This window comes from Heterobasidion irregulare (assembly GCF_000320585.1).
Source record: "Heterobasidion irregulare TC 32-1 unplaced genomic scaffold scaffold_13, whole genome shotgun sequence".
Taxonomy (NCBI): domain Eukaryota; kingdom Fungi; phylum Basidiomycota; class Agaricomycetes; order Russulales; family Bondarzewiaceae; genus Heterobasidion; species Heterobasidion irregulare.
This window is the reverse complement of record NW_009258209.1, coordinates 1,250,879-1,270,382: the sequence shown is the minus strand read 5'-3', so window position 1 is coordinate 1,270,382 and position 19,504 is coordinate 1,250,879. Positions and strand designations below refer to the sequence as shown.

Below are 19,504 nucleotides of genomic sequence, written 5' to 3'. Positions count from 1 at the left end.
CTCGCGTCGACTTTCGCATCTCTGACTTAGTACACGCTCTTGTGTTGCCTTCTCAGCCACCCGCCGACGCCTAGCAAGTCTTTGTCACTCGATTGCTACTCGCTTGCTTCGTCACCAAACCCCTCCACCTTTCTTCGGAGACCTACCGGATGATTTTCGATTAAATTTTCGACCCTACGCGAAGATATACCGCGGGCCCTCGGTTCACCAGCGTCCATCAAGGCTCACCGAGCGGGCTCGAGGCTGCGATTTGTATTCAGACGCGCACTATTTTTGGCGATCTGCGTCGCAGGAGCGCACTCGTGTCCTTGTTTCGCAGAGTACGGGGAAAAATAAGGGACGCGAGAGGCGGCAGGCCTGGCGCGCGATGCAGTTCCCAAACCTTCCGGCTGTTCAACGTTCTGCATATCACCAGTCAGAGAAGAGGGACAGGTCGCGGTGCTAGTATAAAGGTCAGCACCTCATGGTGGTCGGCTTCTTCATCCGCTCGCAGCTCAAACGTGCTCAAGTGCCTTCCGCTACAGTCAAACACTCGCACCCAACCTCGCTCAAATATGTTGGCACTTGCTGGAATCATCGCCGCGGCGTCCGCTACGCTGCCAAGGGCATACGCACACGGAGGCGTGCTCGCGTACTCGAATGCAGGCAACTGGTACAACGGCTGGGCGCCGTACAACTCCCCCACGGGACAGACGACGATTGAGCGTCCGTGGTCTTCCTAGTGCGTCTCGATTTACTCGTTTGATATACCTTTTATATCACCCATACCCTCTCCTCCTGCGCTCCTTGCGCGCGTGTTATACCGACACGTCCGAATGGGGGACAGGTGCTGGTGGAGATGGAAATGACTGTGAATCGATGCTCAACGTATCCGTGCAATTTCTATCTCCACAGCAACCCAATCACCAGCGTGTCCGACCCGACGCTCGCGTGCAACGACGATGGCACATCGGGCGCGTTGCAGCTCACGGCCACCGTTGCTGCTGGATCCGCTATCACCGCTTACTGGAACCAGGTCTGGCCACACGCGTACGGGCCGATGGTAAGCCTCAATCTACTTCATACCTCTTGAGAATATCGTTGAAGATGAAGGACTGCCTCTATCTAGTTGACTTACCTCGCGCAATGCCCTGGAACGACGTGCACAGGTGTGGATGCTACCACTCTGAAATGGGTATGTACCCTCTTCGCTTTACTTGCTCGGTTGATCTTAATCTAATCACGAACGGGATTTAGTTCAAGATCGACGAAGCTGGTTTGCTTTCGGGGACAGTCTATGACGGGTACTGGGGTGACGGGCAAATGATCGCCCAAAACTCGTCGTGGACAACGACAATCCCAAAAACTGTGCCGAGTGGAAACTATCTCATCCGCTTCGAAACGATTGCGCTGCACTCCCTTCCCGCAGTCAGTTTTTTTCATGTCCCCATCGCCCTTGAAAAGACCAATAGTTGAATCGTACCTTTCCGATTATCGCAGCAATTCTATCCCGAATGCGCCCAGATCCTGATCACCGGCGGAGGAACTCTGCAGCCCACCGCTGCTGAGCTGGTGACGTTCCCAGGGGGCTACGGCGCCAATGATCCCGGCCGTACGTGACCTCGTGACCTGATCGTCTACACTTGCTAACCAGCAGAACCACCACATAGTCGTCATCGACATATACAGCAACACTGCCCAGTCGCAAACAACGTACCCTATCCCGGGCCCACCTCTGTACGGCAGCTCTGGCAGTAGCTCTGGCAGCGCTCCTCCTGCGCCCTCTTCCGTGTGTTCCATGCGATCTCCATCAGCCATATACTAACTCGAAACCCATACCACAGACGGCAGCTCCGACGTCGACGGCTGCCTCGCCGACCTCATCAGCTGCGCCGACGTCTTCTGCCGCTGCGGGCACCATTGCGCACTACGGGCAGTGTGGCGGGATCGGATGGGCCGGCGCGACTTCTTGGTAAGTCCACCCACTCGCCAGAGCTAAATCTGGTCTCTCATGCGCATCACGCAGCGTGTCGCCGTATGTCTGCACGGTTTCAAATGGTGAGCTGTCATCAACCCATCGGAGACTGTCAAGGTCTGATCATCCGTGTTACAGAATATTACTCCCAGTGCTTGTAGAAGCGAAAGAGGCATTGACGGCTTTCATGACTACTAGTTGCGTTGTATAAAGGATTAGGCGGAATTTGAAGCTGTTTGCAGTCAACAAAATTAACATTGTGGCCCTTGTCGTCCATCTTCAGACAATCGCATTGTCGGAACATACCATGCAAATTTCAGGCCTCAGCAACCGCGGAAAGATTTAGCTCGATCCATCCTAGCATGCAATACAGATGATGTATATGGCGAAGAGGTACATAAACGATGTAAGAGGGTCATGAGTGGCACAATTTCACTTCTGCGAAACATCCAAAGCAGTAGTAGAATGAGCAAATATTTGGAAATAAATGAACCCATTCTCACCTGATACTTATGCGGGGGCGTTGAGCACATACGCTGCGACGCCTTCGTATGTGTAACCTAGATTGTTCACAGCATTATCGCGTTCCGGCGCGGACGTTGTGTAGAAATGGTCCGTGGCGCCTCCGCTGTACATGCGGTAGAGAGGGATGCTGCTACATATATTGCTGGAATAAACATAAGCAGCAATGCCTTCGTCGGTGTACCCGAGATTGTCGACGGCGTTGTCGCGCTCGCTGGCAGACGTAGTGTAGAAGTGATCGACGATGTTGGAGCTGAACATACGGAAGAAGGGGACCGTGACCGTTAACGGCGGGAGAGATCCAAAGACGTCGGAAGCGTCGCCTTCGAAAGTGTAGCCGTTGCTGATCGCAGTCTCCATTTCGACGGCGTCTGTTGTGTAGAAATGGTCGCTGCCCGACGGCGAAAATCCACGGTACAGAGGAATGGCGTTATCAGGGTCATCGCAGAACGAGTTCTGACCCTGAAACCATCACAATGTTAAGTCAGACAAGGTGAACATCATTCAATAGAGCGGCAAAAATGCACCTCGTCAGTCCTACTCACGACGTCCCTAGGCTGAGTAGCTAGTGCCGAAACCAAAGTGAGGAAGAGGCATGCAACAAAGAGGGAATTGAGAGTCTTCATGATTTCGGTGCAGGTCTCGAAGGAGAGAGTCTGCAGATACAAAAGCGACGGTCTCCAAGATATATATACTGGTTGACTTCTCTATTCTCAGCAATGTTTTTCGACATACAAACTTCGTGCTCATAGAGTAGACTCACAATAGATCCGGATCATCCATCGTGAGGTGATGGTTTGAAGGGAAACCCCGCACCTGTGGTCGAGGAGGGCCGACCACATGCTTCTAATACACATGTCAAGTTTTTGATGGATTATGACGAGAGTTCGATACCCCATCAGCAAGAGGGAAATAGGTCCGCGATTGAGAGCTTCGAGGAAAAGTCACCCTTCACCTCCCTTTCCCAAACCGTACTTACAAAATGACTGCGAGTTTTTGTTTGATATGTGAAGAGGCCGCTATGAAAACTCCGAGGTTTTCCGACATTCGTAACCATTAATTCAGGCTTGACATTCGACGAGTTCTCGTGGCGGCAGTGCAGCACTGCGTGATGAGCTTACTCCTCAAAGGTACCATGAAGCTGCCATGAATAGAATAGCTCCAACAGGTACAACGGTATCATGACACGATGTGCCGCAAGTAGATCACCACCGGTGAAAGCTGAGCACTGAGCCTGGAGAGGAGCAAGGAGTTAAGTAGGACATTTCACAATTCACATATTCCCAAGTGATACACACTCACCTCGACCAGTAGGATCCGCTTCGAAAAAGGCTTTATACACAATAGCTACTACAATACCTTCATGATGTCTCAAGACCCCAATGTACTAAGAAGAAGAAAATATTATGAGCGAACAAAACAAAGGTCGGCATTGGTGTAGCCGAGGTGAGATCTGCCTGTGGATGCAACGCAATTATATATATAGAAGAGGATGTGCCTGCGCCGGCAAGTTGTGTAGAAGCAGAGGGGAAAATATCTGCTCATGCAAGCCTCCGCCTCGAGAGGAGAGAGAAGGAGCATGAACGGCCATGATCACGCTTCTGTATCCGACGAACATGGGCTATTTCTGAATCATCATGGTCCTACAGGCGTCCCATGTTAAGGGAACCGCTCCATCTTGAATGTGAGGTGGTGGAGTGACCAAACAAGTGATCACCGGATCATGGAAAAAGATGGAAAGGAGGTCAGCACGTCTATTATTGTCAAGATACACTTTGAAGTGAATAGCAGGAGGGTGCTGGAGGACTGTATCTTATTGATGTACGCAGCGTAGGAGAGGCTGAAGAGAAAAGGACAGGGATTCGGCGACTTTGTCGATGTCTTGAGAAATTCGATCTCCGACATGCTCAGACATGCCTCTGGCACAGTGGCTGTGCTCGGCCGGGAACTATGGTGGGCAACTTGTGAAGTCCTTCAGGTTCCAAAGTGGTAGAGTAAGATAGTAAATTAACATTGACACGTGTGGCGTTCACCGTGATGCGATACAGATGACATTCTGATATAATTCAACGATCAGAGGTCGAGCGAAAGCAAATGGAGCTGACTCTCTCCTCTCCAAGCAGTCCCTACATCAAACGATCACCGATCCTGTATCAGCATTGGGCAAGGCAAAACATGCAGAACAAAATAAATTCTCACATTGTCTTCAAGATGGCGTGAGGACCACATACGCCGCAATGCCCTCGTCATTGTAACCCAAATGGGCCACTGCATTGTCGTGCTCTGACGCAGACGTCGTGTAGAAGTGATCCGTAGCGCCTGGGCTGTAGGTGCGGTAGAGCGGGATGGTTCCGCGGATATTGGTGGCATAAACGTAGGCGGCAATGCCTTCGTCAGTGTACCCAAGGTGGTTCACGGCATTGTCACGCTCGCTGGCCGATGTGGTATAGAAATGGTCGCGCCCCTGCTGTACATGCGGTAAAGCGGGGTTGTGGTGGCGGAAGAGGTGTGAAAGCCGAAGACATAGCCAGGTTCGCCTTCGTACGCGTATCCCAGCTTGCTGACCGCATTCACCATCTCCGCGCCATTGGTGGTATAGAAATGGTCGGTACCCGACCTCGAATAGACACGGTACAAAGGAATCGCATGGTGGGGATAGGCGCATGATGTGTTTTGAGCCTGTAATAAGCATGGCCTTCGGTGAGTAAGGGGTGACGATGGACAAGGTAACAGCGACATTGGTCACCTCGTCGCCACGATTCTCAACCTTCTGAGGTTGAACAGCGCTGGGCGCTGATACATGGGCGAGAGAGAGCCTCAAGATGATAGCTGAATCCTTCTCAATCGCACCCTCGTAGTCTTTCTCGTTGACAAGAGCATTCCCTTCGTCCTTGAGTTTAGCTGCTATGCTCGACATGAGATCAAGATCAGATGGAGGGCGACGGGTGAGTCGAGAAGCGATGCATCGCGATTTGGCTGCGTGCCATAGATGAGGACCTTCGAGCGTAAATCACACGGTGAACGCTGCCAGAAAAGGATTCTGTGACTCTTTGCGCATTCCATATGTGTAGCCTTCGATACTTCGACCGGAGAAACGGCCATTCACATCGTATTTGGTTGAGAGAGATGATGAATGAGGAGCAAGGAAGTGACGGTTCACGTTCAGTCGCTGCCAGTGCCTGCACAGAGGCCCCACGAAGGTTTCCCGGAAAATTAGCATTTTTGAGACCGGATTTTGGCCAAATCCTTCACGGAATTTAGCATATTTCTGGTCCGATTTGCGCTATCTTTCCCGGTAGTTAGCATTTTTGAGGGCCATTTGAGTCTGGTCAGGGGCACTTCAACGGCATTTACCGATTCAAAATTTTCAGATAACCCGAGTAAAATACAGATTGCTCCCTTCCTGATATAACTCTACGCTTCTCTGCTTCTTGACAAGTCTACATAATGAAGCTTCCCGACTTCTCCTCGCTGACACCAGATCAGCATGTGCGAAAGATTCGAAACATAACAATCATTGCCCAAGATCTTGTGCCCCTTATACACCATGTCGAAAACCGAACTCACCTGAGGAGCACGCCTCTCGATGCCTTCAGCGCACATCTTCAAGAGCAGTACGAGCCCAATGCTGACTTCTTGATGCTCTCTTCGTGGCTTGGTCCTCTTGTTTGACAGCTTGCGGATCCCCGGTATGTCGGCAGCTTCGAAGAGAATGTGATCATAGCAGTGAGTTCAAAATGACTTTAAGATACAAACAAGAACATTTATGACTGACTTACATTTAGTGCCCCGACAAAGACGTTTCCGCTCTGCGAAGGCGGCCGTATTGGGCTGTACCATTGTGCGGAGGGACTCCGGTACATTGGGTGCTTGGCCTTGTCGATCCAGAACGACACCGGCTAGGAATCTTTAACAGTATACCAGAGCTCGATTCAGAAAAATGGGCAGAACCTGTATGTACCTACAACAAAGTCTACAAACAATCAAATGATAATCCAAAAAAACATCAGTTACTTCTTGAGATTGTCGACGCAATCGACATACTGTTGAAAAATATAGAACCATATGTTGAAGGGAGGAGCAAACTCTGGGGCATGGATCTGTACCATCCCCCCATCCTTGAAGCCCAGTGTGATTCATAGTCTTGTGGATTGTTCGTGATGATGGCGATGGAGGCATTGTCAAAGAAAGCCTCATTTGAGACATGTGTCAATAGAAGGATTGAAGAGATACGTGGCGTGGCACTCACAGCGCTAATCAACATGCCGTACGTTTGCCGTGATAGGCTCTTCATAACCTGAAATCAGTTGCTAACTCGAGGAATAGTATCGTTCATTGGCACAAATTGACGAAAGAGTCTCGGTCTGACTCTGATCATGCATCCTCAGACGGTGAGGTGGTCGAGACAGCCGGTAATGAGGGAGGCTCACCTTCGAGAAGGGAACATCCAAGGCAGGATCCGGAGAATACTTGTGAACAAACAATGGTCATGAGTGTTCCGTAAGTCGGCAGTTCTCAATGTGTATCAGTACAGAATAAAACTCACCATTATCAGGATGAAGCGGAAGTCTTATCCGGCAGCCAGTATTGGAGAATGTGGATATGATGCCGAAGACGAGAGTGTTCCGGTCGCGAGTTGCTCCAAGTCTAGTAGAGGTAAACGGTTATCACCCTCCAAACGGCAACAAGCACTGGAGAATAATGAGTGGATACTCACCGTGGAGAAACACCGTGTGCATTGTTGGGCCTGTAAAGAATGGGTCAAACTTAATGTAAAGAGGGAATATGACAGGAATAATTGGAATGCTCACAAACTGAAGTGAAAACGGATTACAGGCCTGCGTAAACAGCGCGGTCCAGTCAAAACAGGTCCGAAGTTTCTGGCAGTAAGTGCATACCATCAAGTATCCTTACTTTACTGATTATCGGGTTATCCAGACCACATCCGACCAATCTATACACAAGTTCTTTGCAGTGCATCGCTCATCGACAACGACAACGAGTAGTCAGCACCAGGAACCCAACGTTGAACCAGAGCTCAAGAAGAAACCCTACGAGATCAGAACTGTTAAAGCGGTTAGTAGGGATCACAAAACACCGGCATGACAATCTGCGACACTGCTACATCACTGATATTTGCTTTCTGTTAGGAGCCATCCATATCTGGCTATCTAACTCAAAGAGTGGCCAATCAAACGACTCATTTGCGCCCAATCGATCAAGCAAATGAATAAGCAGCGTTGAAAACCCGTGTCCCTCGTAAAGGGCTCAGTGGGCCGAAGTACACTGAGTACATACTGCGCACGCAAACGCGCAGTCTCGGGGGCGTCTCCCCAGCGCTGCGTGCACGTTTCATTCTGCAATTGTTCCCCTACAAAAACTTTCCGCCTTTGCGCACAGAGCCAGGGAGGAATGGACAGGATGGACAGGAGAAAATAGAGAGGGATATGAAGCTTACGAGCGAGGCGCCGCGAGCCATCAAGCTTGAAGTTCCGAAGAATGGTAATGATTCTAAACCTCAAAGTCAGTGGACAACCAAGGAGAAAAAGGTGTTGGATACTCACTTGAAGGCTTTCGTGCGGTGGGAGGTCAACTACGAAGAAGCCGCTGTCCGCGCGACAGTTTGCAAACGGCTCACTGAGAACTGGTCCGGCATATGCAACGCATGCTCTCGTATCGCGAAGGACGAGTCACTCAAGGATGCCGTTTATAGGGTTCGTTCTTTTTTCTTGCCTTTGAGTGCTGAATTTTGAGAGCTTGTTCTGAGCAGAAAGAGTGTGAAGCGCAGCTGTCGCGTGACGAACAGCACAAAATCAACCTTCTGCGTGACAAATACGCGCCCACAACGTTCCGCAGCATCGAAGACCGGGCTCTTCAAGGTCTGCTCAAAGACCCTATGCTCTCGAACCTATTTTATCACGCCGAGCGCGACGATTCGGCCTCTTGCTCCCTACAACTTTATAAGTATGCTATTGATGGCAAGTTAGAGAAGTATTAGACTTTTACAGAGATATGTGATGTCCTTGCCGATCGTGTACGGCGACTTGATACTGGTGCTAACAAAAATCTCAAGTTCGGCCAACGGTACCCATCAAACTACCTTAATTTTATGACCTTGCTCTGTTCTAATGGCTAGACATTCTCTAGGCAATATGCTATTGTCACAGCACAGATTGGGGGACCCTCCCCGAGGCATCTCCAGTACGTTACCAAGATCCTTTCGGCATTCTATCATTCGCAGTGTCAAGCGTTAGTTTCTGACTGTACATTTCATACTAGAACTCTCGTCTCTAATTCTAAAGATGTCCTTCAAAATCCGGACCTTGTCTTTGAGAACATCGCGCGAGTCAAGCGATTTGCGGATCACCGTCAATACACTGGACCCATTGCGTTCGCAGGTGATTGCACCAAGGTGCGGCCACGGTTGGCCTACTCCAGTCACTTCGGTGGATACATTCTCGGGTCTACTCTTCCGCTGGACGAGTGCAAGATAAAGCACTCTGATGACATTGACCGACTCGTTCAACGCGCCAAGGCCGAAAAGGCAATTGCAAGTCAAGTTCGTGTCATTATGTCCAAGGTAATGGTGCATACCCCCTTTTACTCTCGCATTTTTACTGGATGACTTGGAACAATGTAGCTTCCATTGCCGGATGCACCACCATTGGCTGTTGCGATGCTATCAACGACCGGAAAGGATAACTCCCGACAAATCCACAACCATCACATGCTCATCCTTCAGATGGCCGCACAGCTCGACATGAAGGTGATATCATTCGCGGCTGATGGCACCGCTTTGGAGCTGGCCGCACTTTCACTTATGGATGCCGAATCATCCCCGATCCCCCCTGTCATCTACGACCATCCGGCATCTGGCTTCTCGGTCAGAATTGTTGTGTTCAAGAAAACAGGACCATTGGTTTCGATTACTGATGCTCCCCATGCTGCGAAGACACTTCGCAATCAACCATAGCATGGCACTCATACAGCAAGTCTCGGCGTTGGATACCTTGTCAACCGCTCGCTCGTGGAACTCTACGAAACTGGTAATGGGGGATTGGTCCAGTCCGATGTCAAGAATGTCGACAAAAAGGACGATGGTGCCGCACGGCGCTTGTTTCATCACAACGCCCTGCACGCTACGACATATTGTGACCCGGCAAATGGTGACTGGCAAGTTTAGGAAGAGTTTCGTGGACTCTCAGTTTATCTCTTCGTATTTGGTAAGTTGCCTGGCTGATGCTGTGTTCGCTTTGTTGATGAATAACTCATCTAGGTGAACTCATTGATGCATGGATTAATCGGAAACTCGACATCGAGTCACACCTTCAAGGAGCGTTTCGCGCTCGGTTCTTCCTGCGCATCTGGCGGTCGCATATCGTGCATCTCACAAAAAAATACCCAGACCTTTACTCGACAACGCGCTCTTTCATCTCCCCGCCATGCTTCAAGATCCTGAATCGTCTCTGTGACAGTCTCATTGCTCTTGCGATTGTGTATGCCGAGTACTACCCGCACATCCCATTTTGCCCATGGCTTCTCAGCACCGAGTTTGTCGAGCATTTCTTTGGTCTCGCTCGGACCATGCTTCCCAATTTCACCTTCTCGCAGCTTCTCGCTCTCGTGAAGCACGTTATGCTACGCCAGCAAATTTTACTCTCAGGCCAGTTCAACGAAAAAAAGGAGCGGACCTTCCGTGCAGGGTACATCTTTGACTTCGACAACTCACCACTCACCCCTAAGGAGCTTACTCAGGCGTGCAGTCGCATCACCAGATAGGATATTGACAAACTACTGGAGCTTGGTATGGTAGAGGCCACCAGGATCGCCAAGGATGTCCTCCATATGTCCGTACCCACGGCACCGTTCAAACTCTCTCCTCTCCATTGCAAGAAGGCAGAGCTCGAGGGGGGAATTGATGGAGAAGACTCTGAAGTCTTTGTTGGTGAAGGTACTGAGGATGAACTAGAAACCCACGAGGCGGCGGATGATTTGGCGCTCGTAGACATGGATGATTCAATGGCCTTGGCTTCAGCTGATGCCGCTCGAGAATCTGTCTTGTACGATGCATGCGACGAGCTCAGCAAAACAGTCGAGACTCTTCCCACTCTTGAAGCCTCCCCATCCCCCATCTTTCCACTTCAATCAGCGGCAGCAGGAACTGATGGCACACCACTCTCGAGCTCAATCATTGCTCAAGGTAAAGTATGCATTCAATCTATGTGCTCTACGCGCCAATCCCATCAGTCCGGAACGTCAGTGAGGTCACAAAGGACCATCATGCTCGATCCAAAATTCCAGCGCAGTATTGAAGACACCGAAAAGGAGATAGAGGGTGCAGCATCTCGAGCGAAAAAAATGACCATTAGTGAGGCATCGCACCGTGTTCGACTCGCACAAGATACCGACCTAGAACTGCGGAAGCCGAAAACAGACCGCGAGCTTCATTGGCAGGAGACTGCAAAGCGAGTATTACTAGTTCTATCATCTGGTGAGTGTCTTTACCTTCTCGGAGGACATGCATTGATATCATTGTGTAGATGTTGTGCCGAATCTTGCTGCAAAGAACGTGAACGCCATACACACCCTCCGCAAAGGCTGTTATGTTGTTATGAAGAACAAGACTCCATCAGGCGGCCGCTTCTACGTCGGTGAGATCCTCGACATCTACATGCAGGGTGCAAGCAGTCGGCATGGCTCAATCGATGTCGCCGTCTCAACGGCAGGGTTCTCGTACCTATCTCTTCGTGTCTATTTGCCGATAGCATTGGTGAGTCTCATGGTTGATGCTCTCTGATGGTGAACACTGATATTTCTCAGAACCATGGACTATTCACAGAGACGGCCTTGGATGAAGCTGAGTCCGATTGGGAGCCATCCTCTACCATCTCCATCCGGACTTTCTTTTTCTCATGCCTCGATAATCGGACCGAGCTGCACACTCATGCGAAAGCTTCTCATATGATCTACAATCTGGGACCTAAAGCTCTTGTTGGAGACGAGCGAGACTCAATGCGATTGACGCCGATAGCAGGATCGAGGTGGAAGGCTCTCACTCATGATAAGGTGAAAAAGTTGATTCACGCATTGCCGAAGCTTTTGATTCCTGGCAGCCAGATGCCAGCACGGTAGAACATGTCTTGTATCTCTTATGTCCTGTGCTCTGATTATTTGCGGCACTGTTTGCTGATTTACACAGTCTTGAACGAAGCGTGACAATGCGTGACTGTTATGACAAATTGTGACTGTCCTTCCCCTTACGGACCACTGAAATACTGGCATTCTTGAGAGCATTCCTTCACAATACTGCAGCAGGAAAGTGTATAGGAATGGTATTCTATATGATTGTATTTAATATACTTGAAGGTCCCGCACCAGGAGAGGCAGCCACGGCATGGGGCGTGACACCGCGGCTAGGTCCTGCGGCACCTCTTGAATGCTCCTCGACATGCGACAATCGCAGCCTATCGGGCAGGTGCTACATCACAGAAGGTTGTGATAGTTCTTGCAGGCACAAACCGCGGAGTCTGAACATGCTGATTTAGCAAGATTATATCATGGCCAGGTGCATCTCAGCAAAATTCTCGCATCGGTTTTCAGGATTAGTCTGAGATTCCGCCACCTCAGCATAATCTCAGAACTCAGCCGGGTTAAATGCTGAGCAGGAGTTTGTCAGCTTCAGTCTGAGTTCACTCGGTTTTAATTCTGATATCACTCCTGGTTTCTACGCTCGGATCACAGATCGGTTGTCATTTCCTACGAAGCCCTGGGGGTGTACACAGGCAATCCAAGAGCCATCGAATTTGAAACGCTGCCGATGCTCGGCATCTCACGTGCTTGAGTCTTTCCCTCATCGAAGAATTTAGAAATGATTTACTCCATAAGATCCCAGACAGTAAAATTCAACAATCGTTACGAAGCGTTAACAGAGTAGAGGCAAATATAATGATATCAACCAGTGGCCTTTGACTACCCCAATATCCATGCTTCAAGAATACAGAATATCCTGCCCACTTGGATGTTCAGTCTCCGGCTTGTGTGACTCATGAGTCTGAGGTACAGCTCACCAGAACATCAAGACAATCTTCAGAGACCAAGCAAGCCCAAGAGGAAGGAAATGACAAGGCTCAGGAGCTGCGGAACGAGACCAAGGATGAGCGGCAGGAGAATACTCAGTAGGGAGGACACCGTAGTTCCCAGCAGCGTCACCACAACGCTCACGAGCAACTCTACAACAGACCTACACAGCAGACTTGATCAGTAGAGCCGTAAATTATTCTACCGGGTGAGGTTCGCACAGAAGAGGGGTGAGCAGACCGAGACCGCCAAACGCCCCCGAACCCGTCGTAAGGGGCCCAAGCACACCAAAGATGTTCAACAGCCCTCCGACGAGGCCCGCGACGTCGCCGACGCTCAGGAGACCGCTTCCGTCCAACTTGGCGAGCACCTGGGCCTGTGTCTGCACGACAAGATCCGACAAAGACGTCGTCACCGATTGGATGAGCGAGGTTACTTTGGTGACCCTGGATCGGAGAGTGGCAGCGTCGCTCCAGAAAGACCAGCTGCGATGTAGAAATGATCAGTGGTGTTTCTGAAGCAGCCCGGGTCAAGGAAGAAAGTGCACAGAGAACGGGCCTGAGCTGAACGTTCAGGCTTGCAAAGATGGCCGCAAAGGTATTGCTATCGCGCTCTTGGATGATCGTCTTAGAGACGATGACCGGGGCTGCCGCAAGCGCAGGTGCGACTCCTCGACGGCCGGGAGAGCATACGCGTAGACAAGGATGCCCAAGGCGAGGACGGCGAAGGAGGCAATCTTGGTGAAAGAGAACATGATGGGATGTGTAGACATCGAAATGCGATACTAGCGAATAAGCAAATTGCAGAAGCTGAGATGGAACTGGACGAGGGTGGTGAGGAATCAGCAAGCCAGCAAGAGGCGGCTTACTATGAGCAATGTTTGTCGGATAAACAAACCGCGTAGCTCGTAGTGCATCCCGGAGAGCAGCCTTGCGTTACGTGCAGATCATCTTTCACCGCACCTTTACCGCTGTGTCGGGTGTGAAATAGGAACAAAATCGAAGGTTGCCTTCACCTCATGATGTGAGACGTGGCTGGAATTTGGCATCAGGTCCAGTGGGGTATCGTCGACTAACGTGATGGTCCTTCGAAGAAGTGAGCACTGAAACTGAAATTAGCTGGAGCGGGGTGGATCGTGCGGTCTGGAAGTCATAGAAAACGCGGCCTACAGTTTGAATTAAGGAACGGGTCATAAATGGGGTCTTGCGAAATCCCACATACAGAAGACACGCCGTCGGGAGAATTATCGGAAGAGTTTCAGGTAACATTCTTCACTCCGCCGAAATGCAGCATCTTGTACATAGCCTGCTGGAGGTTCGTTATGCATCATTGAAATTATCGGTCACCGTTTACTGTAAGTCCTTTAACATAGAATTGTTGCAGTCTCCATCTCGAGTGCAGTGGTTGGGAGAGGAGAGCAGGGATACAGCGACTTGCGCCTTGTGTATGTTCGGTGGCTTGACAACTTATCTCCGACAGCCTCCAACATGCCTCTGGCACAGTGGCTGTGTTCTGCCAAGAGCTACAGTGGATGATTTGTGAAAGTCCTTCAAGTTTCAAATTGGTGGAGCAAGATAAATTTGACAGATGTGGCGTTGACCATAATACGATGCAGAAGACATTCGGATATAACCTAACAATTAGAGGTCGGGTGAAAGCAAGCGGGGTCGACTCTCTCATCTCCAAGCAGCCCCTATATCGAATGACCACCGCTTACTGACTCAATCATGTATCAGCAATGGGCAGAGCATGCAGAACGGGAAGAGATCTCACATTGTCTGATGGCACGGGGAGCACATACGCCGCAATGCCCTCATCATTGTAACCCAAGTGGGCCACCGCGTTGTTGCGCTCGGACTCAGACGTCGTGTAGAAGTGATCCGTAGCGCCTGGGCTGTAGGTGCGGTAGAGCGGGATGGCGCCGCAGATATCGCTGCCATAAACGTAGGCGGCAATGCCTTCATCGCTGTACCCGAGGTGTTCCACGGCGTTGTCACGTTCGCTGGCCGATGTGGTATAGAAATGGTCGACCGCACTGCCGCTGTACACGCGGTAAAGCGGAATTGTGTCGGTGTATGAGGAGTAAGAGCCAAAGACATAACCAGGTTCGCCTTCGTATGCATAACCCAGCTTGCTGACTGCATTCTCCATCTCCGCGCCATTGGTGGTATAGAAATGGTCAGTGCCCGACCCTGAATAGCCACGGTACAGAGGTATCGCGTAGTAGGGATCGTCGCAATATGTGGTTTGAGCCTGAAACAATCATGGTCATCGGTCAGTAAGGAGGAACAATGATCAAGGTCACAGCAGATGGAATACCTCGTCACCGCGGTTCTCTACCTTTCGAGGCTGAATGGCATTGACCTGAGAGAGAGAGAGGAACACAGCAAACAAAGAGAAGAAGGACTTCATTGCTTCGACGGAGTTGTCAGAGCTGGAGCTTGAAGGGCGACCGTCTGCCAGCATATATACTGGACACAATATATTGATTTATTGCTTTTTTCAATGAATTAATCGAGGCTTGTGCAAACCTGTACACTCGTGATAGCATCATTTGAATTGAGCTCGGAATCGTTCAATGAAGTCGGAACTTACGGAGCTCTGACAAGCCTCGTAATTATAGGCTTCTCAACTGCACTTCAGGTCAAATAATTAACTTAGACAGGCAGTAAATTCCTTACCGGTGAGAGGACATTTGATCTACAGTTGAAGGAGCTCGATAATATTGGTTGGCCCATTCTTCAATCGTACTAATCAAGTTCGACGTCGCACCTACAACACGGGGAAGCTGTCAAGAAAATTCCGAGCTTTTCCGATCTAAATCCCATCGTTCAAACCTAGTGCCTAACCGCTCTTGGAAATCAGAATTGGACAGGCGCTAACACTAGAGAGTTGGATAGAGCTGATTCTCACTGACTGGAACACCGGAACTTGCGTCGCATCATTATGCGATGTGTCCAGGAGGTGTAATCACGCCCGACTTGACGTTAGGCGCGCCGAGGAGAATATCTGGCAGAGATTCACATTCTGGTGATTTGCTGACTTAGACCCCCCCAAGGCTTTCTGGGGATCAAGGCGCGTCGCACAGTAGCACAGAAGACACTGTGATTATGGGAGACTTGCGACACGGTGTACTTGGCATCGGCAGAAAAGAATGGGACCTGCGTGCTCTGTGCGTGAGTAAATGAACACGGAATTTGAGCGGAATCGTCGCTTCTTGCATTCAAGGCGGATTTGCGGAATAGAAATGGATGAGGCAGCATCTATGGCGGCGCACAAGAGGGAGCGCCCGAAGAGCGCTTGTTTATAGACACATAAGTTCGAGGGGGTACAGCCACGCAACTCGAGGAAGAAGAGTCTGCGCACCTATACAGTATTGTCGGAAGAAGCAAAGCCAAAGAATTTCCAAGATACACGTAATGTGCTGTGCAACACGTCACGAACAAGACATGAACGTCGTGAGTATTCAGTGCATCGTTTCTATAAGACCAAGTTATCACAAGACCCCGCAATGTGCTCAGCTGACTTACTACCTGGGAGTACAATAGCGCGTATCGTACCAAGTGCTGAGTATCAGAGAGTATCTAGAATGTTGAGAAAACTGAGTGCGTTGCCGGAGGTCGCTGTTACGTCGACGAGCTGGGGAAGTTCGGGTAGCACCGTGCGGAGCTTTAATTTCACTGTCAACTCCAAGTTCGACTTTCTACCAGTGGCACCTATATTTCGACACTACATACATAGGCTCTCTCAGCCTGATACTCGCTCACCGACTTTCACAAAATCCAAATATAGATGGAGCTTGCGCCGATTCAGCTGCCAATCCCAGTACCTTCGGTCGGACCAGGGCCTTACCAGGCTGCTCAACCTCCAAACAGCTATGATGTCTGCATCGCTGATGGACATGAACACCAGGTTCGTGAAAGCTGGTGTGAGTACATAGGGAAAGGGAAAGATGTGTTATCCTCACCGTCAAGGCAGTTTCAGGACGAGCAAATAACGAACAGTTGGCTTCCGCAATCAAGTATAAGGCCGCCATTGTAGCTCGATCCGATGCAGGTGAATGTCCACCATTGCAGAAATCTAGAATCCTGCATGCTTACTCCCCGCTTCTGTCAGATGTTGCTCCTCCGTGGTTTCATCACGCCCTTGAAAATGCACTACAACCTCTGCGAAATGATATCGCAGAGATCAGGGCCCAAAACGAGCAGATCAAGACTCGGCTCGGGGCTACACAACGTCTAGCAAGCATCGTAAGAGTTTCTGCCACAAGGCGTGATGGGCGCCGGCTGACCATCACCTCTACATGCAGTTGTATAATAAGACACTTAGGAATGGTTCGGATACGCCATTTGAACAAGTCCCGTACCCTGATGGGACTCTACCACCGTGATCCCAAGCAGCATCACCACAATGCTCACGAGCGACTCTACAACAGACCTACATGACACACTTGATCAGCAGAAGCCTAGCGTAAGACTTACAAACTGAGAATCCCAATAGTCCGCATTGTACTAGTACTGAAGTACTGAATATCAGAGAGTATCCTAAATGTCGAGAAAGCTGAGCGCGTTGCCGGAGGTCGCCGTCATGTCGACGAGAGGACCCCGGCATATCCCTGCAGAGGTCTGATCCTAATTCGTACGGATTTACTTCATTAGTTCGTACGGATATGCCGTAACACCCCCGCCAAAATCAGGATCGGATCTCTGTAGGGATACTGTATGCTAGGGTCCTTCGACGAGCTAGGGAATTTCGGCTAGCACCGTGCGGAGCTTTAATGTCACTGCCAAAGTGTCCAGTCAAGTTCAACTTCGACTCGCGTCCAGTGGCCTCCAATATTTCGACAGTCTCTCCACTCTGATACTCGCTCACCGACTTCTGATAGACCAGTATACAGATGGAACTTGCGCCGATTCAGTTGCCAATCCCAGTACCTTCAGTCGGACCAAGGCCTCACCAGGCTGCTCAACCTCCGAACAGTTATGATGTCTGCATCGCTGATGGACACGAACACCAGGTTCGCGAACGCTGGTGTAAGTAAATGAGCGAATGTAGAGAAAAAGTCTCTCACCGTCGAGGTAGTTGTAGGTCGAGAAAATAACGAACAGCTTGCTTCCGCAATCAAGTATAAGGCAGCCATTGTAGCTCGATCGGATGCAGGTGAGTGACCACTATTATAGACAGCCAGAGTCTCACATACATACTCATCGTTTATGTCAGATATTGCTCCTCCGTGGTTTCATCACGCCCTTCAAAATGCACTACAGCCTCTACGAAATGAGATTGCAGAGATCAAGACAAGAACCCAGCATATCGAGGCGCAAAACCAACGTATCGAGGCACAAGCCCAACAAATCAAGACTCAACTCGGAGCTACACAGCGTCTTGCAAGCATCGTAAGAGTCTCTGCAGTAAGGTGTGATGAGCGCCGGCTGATCATCACCTCTACATGCAGTTGTACAACAGGACTCTTGGGATTGGTTCAGATGCACCCTTTGAACAAGTCCCGTACCCCAATGGGACTCTACCATGGGGTTTGCGTCCAGGCGTAAGTTTCTCGACTGTGCTCATGATTCTCGTCGTCTCTGATCCTAGTACAGCCACCAAACCGTGCGCTTCCACGATTGACGTCGGCTGCCGTCGTACTTGGTCTAGATGCATATTACTCTTTGAGATATTACGAAGGCTATTACCCAGAGGTAGAAAATCACGACGGACTAGATCGTGTACAGCGCAACAGAGCAATTTTGAGAGCGATCGGATGTATAGACCACGATTATCTCGCTACTGAGGGCTAGGGCTGCGTATATGAGCGCAGGAGATTGGTTGACTTTCGAGGAACCGATCGGTACGATATAATTTTCATTCATTATCATTGTTCAGGACTGCACCTATTTACAGGCTGCTAACGGGCGCTACGAGTCAAGAACCATCAAATTTGAATAGCTGCCGACACGGGTCATTTCACGTGCGCATGCTGTATACGATCTCCCCTCAGAGCCAGCTCAGCATTACTATGACGTGGTACTTCGTCCTCCATGTAAGGACGTATATATATATTGCGCTAACGACCCAAAGTCTTGTTCTTTCCCTACAAATCTGTCGTTGAGGTGGCTTCCAGACGTTGAGGTGGCTTCCAGACGTTGAGGTGGCTTCCAGACGTTGAGGTGGCTTCCAGAATGTCAAATCCCTTGTCCTTCTTATGTGAAGCTCAAAAGTGTCACACACGTTGAAGTTCAAGTCGCAATCGAAGGAAAATTTGTGAACGCAGTAACATTTCAACAATCGTACAGAGTAAGAGCCTCAATCATGATATAGATTAGTAGCGTTTAAACACTCTATACCTTTATGCTTGAGGAAAGTAGAAGGTTATGTTTCATGGGATGTCAGTTTCTGGTTTGTGTGTGATTTATGACTGAAGTGCGGCTTACCAGACAATCCTCAGAGCGCAAGCAAGCCCAAAAGGAGGGAAATGACGAGGCTCAGGAGCTGCGGAACGAGCCCAAGAATGAGCGGCAAGAGAGCCCTCAGCAGCGACGACACCGTGGTTCCCAGCAGCGTCACCACGACGCTCACGAGCGACTCTACAACGGACCTACACTTGATAAGCAAAATTTCTCGCCAGATCATAACCACCTCTCAGCTCTGCGGGGCTGTAACAAACCAGCATGTGAGAATCAGGCCATATCAACTCAATACATATGTATATAAAAGTCTCATTACGCAAAACATAGAGAATCTGGCAGTGTTCCAAGAACGAGGCTGCTCAGAGGTGTGTGCATCGTTTCAAATTTAATTTGTTTGCTTGTGCAGACTCCCGATTTGGCCCATATGGACCGCTCTGTACACCTGTGAGCAAGAAACATCAGGGACATCTCTTCGCACATAGAAGGTGAGCTACCAACATGTGCCTGATGTTTTCCTGTGCATCGGATAGCACACTGCATCATG

The 19,504-nt window shown here is 49.9% G+C and overlaps 12 protein-coding genes across 12 annotated transcripts; 7 read left to right on the top strand and 5 right to left on the bottom strand.

Annotated features, from left to right (window-relative positions):
• Positions 1-492: 492 nt before the first annotated feature.
• On the top strand, positions 493-2,234 carry GH61D (glycosyl hydrolase, family 61, 4). The gene is made up of 9 exons (XM_009554219.1): positions 493-721; positions 895-1,042; positions 1,109-1,174; positions 1,237-1,407; positions 1,480-1,591; positions 1,650-1,768; positions 1,824-1,951; positions 2,006-2,037; positions 2,093-2,234. Exons 1-9 carry the CDS (start codon positions 555-557, stop codon positions 2,113-2,115), a joined length of 966 nt encoding a protein of 321 aa, XP_009552514.1. The 5' UTR covers positions 493-554; the 3' UTR covers positions 2,116-2,234.
• Positions 2,235-2,464: 230 nt separating this feature from the next.
• On the bottom strand, positions 2,465-3,102 carry HETIRDRAFT_456140 (uncharacterized protein; the record flags this gene model as incomplete). The annotated part of the gene is made up of 2 exons (XM_009554678.1): positions 2,465-2,938; positions 3,022-3,102. The coding sequence occupies 2 exons, from the start codon at positions 3,100-3,102 to the stop codon at positions 2,465-2,467; spliced, it is 555 nt and encodes a 184-aa protein (XP_009552973.1).
• A 1,580-nt stretch (positions 3,103-4,682) lies between these two features.
• On the bottom strand, positions 4,683-5,393 carry HETIRDRAFT_456139 (uncharacterized protein; the record flags this gene model as incomplete). The annotated part of the gene is made up of 3 exons (XM_009554677.1): positions 4,683-4,943; positions 5,000-5,155; positions 5,223-5,393. The coding sequence occupies 3 exons, from the start codon at positions 5,391-5,393 to the stop codon at positions 4,683-4,685; spliced, it is 588 nt and encodes a 195-aa protein (XP_009552972.1).
• A 497-nt stretch (positions 5,394-5,890) lies between these two features.
• Positions 5,891-6,655, bottom strand: HETIRDRAFT_331157 (uncharacterized protein; the record flags this gene model as incomplete). The annotated part of the gene is made up of 3 exons (XM_009554676.1): positions 5,891-6,177; positions 6,256-6,375; positions 6,508-6,655. 3 exons carry the CDS (start codon positions 6,653-6,655, stop codon positions 5,891-5,893), a joined length of 555 nt encoding a protein of 184 aa, XP_009552971.1.
• Positions 6,656-6,738: 83 nt separating this feature from the next.
• On the top strand, positions 6,739-7,299 carry HETIRDRAFT_164301 (uncharacterized protein; the record flags this gene model as incomplete). The annotated part of the gene is made up of 3 exons (XM_009554675.1): positions 6,739-6,743; positions 6,803-6,976; positions 7,032-7,299. 3 exons carry the CDS (start codon positions 6,739-6,741, stop codon positions 7,297-7,299), a joined length of 447 nt encoding a protein of 148 aa, XP_009552970.1.
• A 624-nt stretch (positions 7,300-7,923) lies between these two features.
• Positions 7,924-10,255, top strand: HETIRDRAFT_456138 (uncharacterized protein; the record flags this gene model as incomplete). Its single annotated transcript, XM_009554674.1, has 6 exons — positions 7,924-8,190; positions 8,247-8,440; positions 8,756-9,056; positions 9,117-9,359; positions 9,450-9,642; positions 9,753-10,255. The coding sequence occupies 6 exons, from the start codon at positions 7,924-7,926 to the stop codon at positions 10,253-10,255; spliced, it is 1,701 nt and encodes a 566-aa protein (XP_009552969.1).
• A 27-nt stretch (positions 10,256-10,282) lies between these two features.
• HETIRDRAFT_330930 (uncharacterized protein) lies at positions 10,283-11,608 on the top strand (the record flags this gene model as incomplete). Its single annotated transcript, XM_009554673.1, has 4 exons — positions 10,283-10,676; positions 10,737-10,967; positions 11,017-11,246; positions 11,297-11,608. The coding sequence occupies 4 exons, from the start codon at positions 10,283-10,285 to the stop codon at positions 11,606-11,608; spliced, it is 1,167 nt and encodes a 388-aa protein (XP_009552968.1).
• A 954-nt stretch (positions 11,609-12,562) lies between these two features.
• On the bottom strand, positions 12,563-13,307 carry HETIRDRAFT_430878 (uncharacterized protein; the record flags this gene model as incomplete). The annotated part of the gene is made up of 3 exons (XM_009554672.1): positions 12,563-12,716; positions 12,775-13,038; positions 13,195-13,307. The coding sequence occupies 3 exons, from the start codon at positions 13,305-13,307 to the stop codon at positions 12,563-12,565; spliced, it is 531 nt and encodes a 176-aa protein (XP_009552967.1).
• Positions 13,308-13,748: 441 nt separating this feature from the next.
• HETIRDRAFT_164306 (uncharacterized protein) lies at positions 13,749-14,088 on the top strand (the record flags this gene model as incomplete). The annotated part of the gene is made up of 2 exons (XM_009554671.1): positions 13,749-13,867; positions 13,926-14,088. The coding sequence occupies 2 exons, from the start codon at positions 13,749-13,751 to the stop codon at positions 14,086-14,088; spliced, it is 282 nt and encodes a 93-aa protein (XP_009552966.1).
• Positions 14,089-14,093: 5 nt separating this feature from the next.
• Positions 14,094-14,989, bottom strand: HETIRDRAFT_482307 (uncharacterized protein). The gene is made up of 2 exons (XM_009554670.1): positions 14,873-14,989; positions 14,094-14,806 (listed from the first exon to the last, which is right to left on the bottom strand). The coding sequence occupies exons 1-2, from the start codon at positions 14,963-14,965 to the stop codon at positions 14,279-14,281; spliced, it is 621 nt and encodes a 206-aa protein (XP_009552965.1). The 5' UTR covers positions 14,966-14,989; the 3' UTR covers positions 14,094-14,278.
• Positions 14,990-17,450: 2,461 nt separating this feature from the next.
• Positions 17,451-18,351, top strand: HETIRDRAFT_423222 (uncharacterized protein; the record flags this gene model as incomplete). The annotated part of the gene is made up of 5 exons (XM_009554669.1): positions 17,451-17,586; positions 17,636-17,713; positions 17,774-17,949; positions 18,009-18,101; positions 18,154-18,351. 5 exons carry the CDS (start codon positions 17,451-17,453, stop codon positions 18,349-18,351), a joined length of 681 nt encoding a protein of 226 aa, XP_009552964.1.
• A 457-nt stretch (positions 18,352-18,808) lies between these two features.
• Positions 18,809-19,409, top strand: HETIRDRAFT_144505 (uncharacterized protein). Its single transcript, XM_009554668.1, has 2 exons — positions 18,809-18,904; positions 18,985-19,409. The coding sequence occupies exon 2, from the start codon at positions 19,062-19,064 to the stop codon at positions 19,347-19,349; it is 288 nt and encodes a 95-aa protein (XP_009552963.1). The 5' UTR covers positions 18,809-18,904; positions 18,985-19,061; the 3' UTR covers positions 19,350-19,409.
• The last annotated feature ends 95 nt before the right edge of the window (positions 19,410-19,504 follow it).

What these genes read in the sequence shown, in the direction of transcription:
- HETIRDRAFT_482307 (XM_009554670.1), bottom strand. Translation starts at nt 14,965, where the DNA reads ATGAAGTCCTTCTTCTCTTTGTTTGCTGTGTTCCTCTCTCTCTCTCAG. An exon ending in TAGAGAACCGCGGTGACGAG is followed by an intron (nt 14,807 to 14,872) that starts GTATTCCATCTG and finishes TGATTGTTTCAG; the next exon opens with GCTCAAACCACATATTGCGA.
- HETIRDRAFT_144505 (XM_009554668.1), top strand. Translation starts at nt 19,062, where the DNA reads ATGAGCGGCAAGAGAGCCCTCAGCAGCGACGACACCGTGGTTCCCAGC.
- GH61D (XM_009554219.1), top strand. Translation starts at nt 555, where the DNA reads ATGTTGGCACTTGCTGGAATCATCGCCGCGGCGTCCGCTACGCTGCCA. An exon ending in ATGCTACCACTCTGAAATGG is followed by an intron (nt 1,175 to 1,236) that starts GTATGTACCCTC and finishes AACGGGATTTAG; the next exon opens with TTCAAGATCGACGAAGCTGG. An exon ending in TGTCTGCACGGTTTCAAATG is followed by an intron (nt 2,038 to 2,092) that starts GTGAGCTGTCAT and finishes TCCGTGTTACAG; the next exon opens with AATATTACTCCCAGTGCTTG.